The sequence below is a fragment of the Mizuhopecten yessoensis genome, unplaced genomic scaffold (assembly GCF_002113885.1).
Source record: "Mizuhopecten yessoensis strain PY_sf001 unplaced genomic scaffold, ASM211388v2 scaffold11141, whole genome shotgun sequence".
NCBI lineage: Eukaryota > Metazoa > Mollusca > Bivalvia > Pectinida > Pectinidae > Mizuhopecten > Mizuhopecten yessoensis.
Window position 1 is genome coordinate 248,420 of NW_018408900.1, and position 6,971 is coordinate 255,390.

General features: G+C 37.7%; 1 protein-coding gene across 1 annotated transcript in view; it reads right to left on the minus strand.

Annotated features, from left to right (window-relative positions):
* The window catches only part of LOC110466703 (sucrase-isomaltase, intestinal-like), a 38,921-nt gene extending 32,701 nt beyond the window's left edge, over positions 1-6,220 (minus strand). The window contains exons 1-2 of the mRNA XM_021523400.1: positions 6,050-6,220; positions 3,012-3,786 (exon numbers count right to left, since the gene is read on the minus strand). Coding sequence (XP_021379075.1) covers positions 3,012-3,470 — 459 coding nt within the window. The 5' untranslated portion in view covers positions 3,471-3,786; positions 6,050-6,220. The remainder of the gene's footprint in view (positions 1-3,011; positions 3,787-6,049) is intronic.
* Positions 6,221-6,971: the final 751 nt, after the last annotated feature.

A 6,971-nucleotide genomic window follows, 5' to 3' on the forward strand; every position in this document is an offset into this window, starting at 1 on the left:
TCGTTATTTGACATGTCGTCAGAAATCAGGAACCGTGGATGCGAGACGCGTGAAACTGATAGCGTTTGAAGTGAGTGATCTTGCGACGGAGCACAGGTTCGTTACAAAATGTCTGAAATGTTTATGTGTGCTGTGACTCATATCAATAGGTCTGTAACATATGTTCCAGTAGGTCTATAGAATATGTGTATTTCAGACATTTGTAACGAACCCCTGTTGATCAGTGCAGTGTAACAGACGATATTTCTGATAAATTGCATGAGCGTTAAAATTGTTTCCATTGCCGGCATTGGTGATTTCAACCGATGTGCATTTTGTACGATATTGCAGACCTTGGTCTTGTTTTGGTTGTAATAAAAGTGTTTTTTTATTTTATTTTGTATTTTGCACATAAATTTACAATGACATTGTCAAATCTCACAATGCCCAGCGATATTTCAGCAGCCGTCATGTTTATTTGTATTGGATATTGTAGTTCCAGTCAGTGTTGTATTAATACACTAAGAATTTTGTCCCGTGATGCATGGTAATTAAAGTCCCATCAACGACACAGCTTTCAAAAAGGCTATATAGTGACAATGCCATGCAAATGTAAATATTCAGACATATTTACATTTGCATGGCATTGTCACTATATGGCCTCTTTGGAAGCTAGCGCGCATTATGATTTGTTTGCTTGCAAAGCTGTGTCATTCAAATAGATCATAAATACCATACAAAAACAGTTCAATGCTTAAATACTGCCATGGTTTAAGCAGATATTCCCTTTATTGCATTTTAAAGAGGTTTGACAATGTAAAGAGGGACTATGTTACAGTATAGAAATTCCTACAAAACACAGGATCAACAGAGACCTTGTGATTGACGGTAAGCGAGGTGGCATATGAAACAAGGGTCATCATTTCGAGGTTTTACTTCCCTTAAGCAGGTCTATAAAACGACGCATTCTGTTACCCATTAACAGTCAATGTGACATACCAGCCGGTAATGGAGATATCAGATTCTAAACAAAACGACGACGTCAGTTTGACGCAAAACCCTATGTAGTAAGTATAAAATATTTCAAATAAACATTTGATAATCAGTTGGTAGATGTGTGTTCGGTTTGTTTGAGAAATATATTTTGTAATTATGTTTCAATCGAAATACTAAATTGCTTGTTTGACTGAATGAAATATATACATAAAACAAGGGTATTAGACAGTCGCACACAGACGACACGGCATGCACTGGTAGCGATGGAGGTTGTGGTTACGTGGTGAGCTTGTGGTTTCGTAGCGAGAATGTAGTTACGTGGTGGTATTATACAGATGCTTTCTCCCTATAAAACCCTGTTTAAACTGGATAAGTTTTGACCAGTTTTATCTAGAACAAACACGCCGCGTGTTTTGGTCGAAGCCTATCTACGTGGGCATCAGTTCCGCTCATGACCTTGACTTTTACCCAGGTGGCATTCTTATACACAGTTCCTTCTAACAGCCTTTTTTATTACCATCCAAAAAACAAACACGCTGATACGATAAAAGTAATACGACTACATGTGGATTTATTATCGTTCAGTAAATATAATTGTACAGTAGTGAAAAAATGGAGAAAACGACGTCAAACAAATAAAGGTGCGTTTCTCAGGCGAAGCTTTGGTGTTTGTAACCAAGTCTTTAAAAATACAAAATCATGAAACCAGGTCAAACATTCCGCAGACAAAAGAAGCTTTATGATAGTCGTATGTGACTTTACCATACCGTAACTAAACTACTTTGCGGGGGAAAAAACATTAAACAAAATTGTACCAGTCGTAACGGCTTCGTTCCTCCGCTATCTACTGTAGCCCTATTGTGCGAAATAGTTGTTGTACCATCGAAATTGCTCAATACTTCTCTAAAATCTGTATCGCGAATTGTTTAAATCATACATTACACTATGTATCCTTTAAAACGGGAGTGATTCATACAGGTTGGAAGAATTGGTAAAAAAATCCCTTTACCGGAACTGAAGGAGTGATATTTTAAAATTTACGTTTATTTCACCTGTTGGCCCGTCTTTTAGTCCCAGTGGAGCAAAACCATCTGTTTACACTACGTTAAGCCCTTAAGTCATAATCCCTTCAGCCGTTCTGGTCTAATTGGATTAAATAAAATAAAAATACTACACGGCATCAACACACTTGACCTTTTTGGTCAGATTAGCTAGATCACGTTTTCTACATTTCTCAGGAGAAAATGAAAAACGCACTGTTATTTAATTTACTAGCAGATGGAACAAGACAAGGCAGTGCCGTTCAACCTTACCTTTTATAGAAAGTACAAAGTTTTGTATACGAATTGTCTCCTTTCGCTCATATCCTAAATCATTTTAACAAAAATGTGTGCCTATAAATTTACAAGTGTTATAAAATGCATAATTAGGTACAATTAAGATATGCAACAGTCTGCCTTCCCAAAGTACATAAGTATCAAAAGTTTGGTGATAAAAAGTGAAATTTCAATGAAATTATTTTAAGGACAATCGTAGGATTCAAAATTGAACAAAGGGCAATATCTCTACATATGGAGGTGTACGAGGCCGAATTTAAGTTACAGATACTCCCTCTGCCAAAGATCGTTAGTATAGCAAGTTTGGTGAATGTATATTAAATAGCATGCAAATTATGCTGTTGACAAACGTTGAACAAAGGGCCACAACCTATTATAAATACACGAAAAATTCATAAATGCAAACTCGTTCGAGCAATATATGTATCAAAAACAAAAATCAACATGTAAGACAGGAAAGAGTAGACAAAGAAGAAAGTTAACGGTTGGGCAGGCAGATAGTGTATACCGTAACACGACACATCTTTGATGAGAGCAAAGAAGATAGTTATTTTTGCATGAATTCCCTTAGAGATTCGAATACAAAACTTGAATATCTTGCAAACAGTCATTCAAGTACATCATCGTTAATATAACTTTTCGTGAAACACAGTATATGATTACGAATGTAAAACTAATTGGATCTTAAAATCAGTTTACCTTGAATCGAATGAGATTTTCGTCAGGCATCTGAACCTCAAAGTACGGTCTTCGAAATGGTGTGCTGTTGAATGCATGCATCCCTTTCTGCTTGAGATAGACCTTCCATCCCATTATAGTGATTTGTACACTTCCATTAACAGAAAATCCGTACTCCTTCCGAGCTGGAAACACACAAGCAGCATTCCATGCTGTGGTTGCAGGAATAAAATCGCAGTATCTACTTTCGCACAGGTCTTGTGTTATCGTTACAACGTTTCCATCACTCTCTGGGATGCAGTTGATCCTGTCCGCCAGTCGACGAGGCGCATGTGCTACAGGAGGAACGACAGCAGGCGTATCAACCTTCTTGCGTTTGTCCTCTTTTGTCACAAAATAAGCTATGGGTGTTATAATAGCAGCTAAAACGATCACAACTACTGCTATAATAGCAACCCGCTTCTTGCTACAATCCACCATTATTCCTTGGTATTGCACTAGCTTCTATCCAACAGGAAGATGAAGGAAGGGAAATGTTTAGTACATCTTTTAAGCCGTGAAGACAAACCAATGCATAACTAAGCTTGAATGGAGGGACGAAAGTTGTTTTCCACGAAAGATTAGACTTACCCTAAGTTATGTACTAACGTCGATTATCTCCCAGGTTCTGATAGCTTTGATGTGACTACCTACACAAGTATGCCGACCAATGGAACGCTCCCTGTGGCTTTCCTATCAGCCAATCACAGTAACCGTAAGGTCTGAATTCGGTCACCTCCAAGGATTCCTGCACAATCTAAACCGAGGAATGATATAAAAGTTGGAGATCGTATATCTATTTATTGTACCGTTAATATCCAATATACATACATCATGTGTGTACTGGATAGCTCGTACGCGTACTTATCTAGATAACATGTGCCAGATTTTGCATATGAGCATGCCAGTCCAATGGCATTTCATAAAGGTTCCATGTATTGGAGTCATGGTCATGACCATTCCACAATACTCCAATTCAAGGATTGTTCGTGTTGCAACATTTTTACATATTTCAAGACTTGTATTTCATAACATGTATTCACTGGTAATCGTTGTTTTTTATACACTTAAAGCTTCCCTCAGACCACCTCACGCTATTGGATGCATAAGTTCAAATTACCTCAAAACACTCGATTGACAACAAATACGGTTTAAACATCCATGACTGCATGAACGCAGATTTTAATAGGACTTCGTGTTAATCATAAATATATACAGTTTGCGTTCCTGCAAGCACAAATGTTAAACAAGAGGCCCAGAGAGCCTGTATCGTTCACCTGGAAAATAAAGCAACCATGGAAAATTATTCTTATAACATATAATACTGCAACTATTTTTAAATAATGGCCCCGTCTCTCAGCAACACCCGTTCCTCATTAGGTCCCTTCTTTCTGTCCATGAAATGGGATGGATTAACCTCAATTTCTCCTATTGGGCCCGCCCATCTGCTCCCTAAAGGCAACCATCTATTTATACAAAAGTTAGTCCCCTTTACCCAAGGATACTCTACACAAAATTTGGCTAAAACCCTCCAACTAAACTGAAGGAAAAGGATTTTAAACATTTATTACCATGTCCCCCTTCCTAAACCCTTCCCCTTTGCTCCCAGGGGGAATACACTCGGTCAAACCAAATTGAGTCCCCCTTGCAAAATGATGCTCTGGACCAAATTTGGTAAAAGAATCACTCATTTTGAAGGAGAAGGATTTTAAATATTTAAACCTCTAATTACCATTTTGGGTCCTATCTCTCTGCACCCAGAGGGGCAACACCCTCCGTTTATATAAAAGTCAGTCTCCTTCTCAAAAGGATGCTCCAGCCAAATTAGGTTAAAATAACTTCAATGGTAAAGAAGAAGAATTTTAAATATTTTAACCTCAAATTCCCCTCTAGGACCCCGCCTCTGCATTCAAAAGGACAACAACCTCAATTAATACAAAACGTAGTCCCCAATCCGAATAAAATCCTTCCAATGGTACAGACAAAGAAGGATTTTGAAGATTTTAACAGCAAATTTCCCTATTGGGCCCCATATCCATGCACCAAGAGGGACCACATCCTTCGTTTATACAAAATTGAGTCCCCTTCGCCCAAGGATGCTCCAGGCCAAATTTGGATAAAATCCCTCCAGTGGTACAGAATAAGAAGGATTTTAAAGGTTTAAACCTCAAATTCCTCTATTGGGCATCGACCCTCAGCACCCAGATGGGCCACATCCTCCGTTTTTACAAATTGAGTCCCCTTTGCCCAAGGATGCTCCAGGCCAAATTTGGTCAAAATCAATAAAGCTGTTCAGGACAAGTAGCATTTTAAATGAAAAATTGACGGACGGACGACAGACGACTGACGCCGCGGTATGGCATGAGCTCACCATGGTCCTTCGGACCAGGTAAGCGAAAAACTTTTTATGAGAGTATTTTCATTTTTAATTGATAGTTATTAATTATCTTAATCTAGGTATTATATCTGATTTGTTGTATTGATGCATTTTTTGTGCAAACGATATTCTTGAAATAGCCTGACGTCACGTAAATGTTATTCGAGGCGAGAGGAGAAGCGTTAATATGACTCTACTCTTATTGCGTTCGTCGCACTATGAATGCATTTTCTCCTGATAGCGTTTAAATATAATCAAAAGGTAAGCGACAGACCGGATTATAACTTTGAGACGAGACAACAACGGCAACGTGACAGAACTACTCCGAATAAATATAAAGTTTATAAGCAAGACTGACATTAGTTTTGTAGAGTGACACTTGAATAATCGGAGTTTTCCGACATACGATAAAATAATGTGATCCCATCTCTCAACAAAATTATAAAAAAGACTAACTATCCTTACATCCTTACTGGATCAAAAATCTAACCCAAGAATGAATAATTAAACACCATTTGTTATAACTTCCAAAATCTTATCAATATGTTAGGTCGGTTTAGACAGGTTAATCTGACCTATCTTTTCTGTTAATTTTATCAGGTTTCGTTACAGGTTACATGTTACACATACTATGGTATCTTACCTCTGATGGTGTGTGTCATTTATCTCTCCCGTAATATCATAACATCGCAGCCTCGTATGAGGGGACCGACTGTAAACACATTTCGACGCTAGACACAAGTGAAGAATGATGACAGGCACACCGTACATAATATATAACACAGATCCGGTAACTTTGCATAATGATATCGTCAAAGCTCGTCTAGCTGCGGTGGGACGTAAATGGCCCGGTCATGTACTGTACACATGTAAGTTATAGGCTTGTTTGTTTAGGTGTTTGTTTGTTGTGCGAGTCTAGTCGTACGACAATGTTCTCTGTTACCGAGAGAATATAATGCAGCAAGAACGTATTTAACAACAAGTGTTTATCATTTTTTATCAATTGATATCAACCATTCTTTTAGCCCGGATGGCAGTATAGAGGGAGTTAATCGGAGTACCCGGAGAAATCTAGTACTCGCACAGTTGGTGTTCAAGGCAAGGATTAGTTAAAATATCAGTATTTGTTAAATATTTCAACGTTGATCTATTCTGGTTTCTATTGAACAAAATGATGTCAAATAAAAAAAATGCATTATGTATAGTTAATATAAATATAAGCAAACAACCATTTTATCGCGTGTTGTTTTATGCGTAATATTTTTTTTTTAAGTGTACTGTGGGCTTAAAGGAGTTTTAGTAACTAAATTAATATTCGTTGTCCAGCAATATAATATTGTGATGTATGTTGGATTTGACGTTTCACACAAAAAATGATTTCGTGAGAGAAAAACAGAATCGTTTGGAAGGTCATGGTACAGTAGGTAGTTTACTAAGGTTAATCTAGGTGACAATCGGTATTCGGTCTATATAAATATTTACACATACCCAGATCACTTTCGCTATCACACTTGGATCTATTAAATGAGCTTTACAGAAAAGATCCCGTCGCGGTGACGACAGGG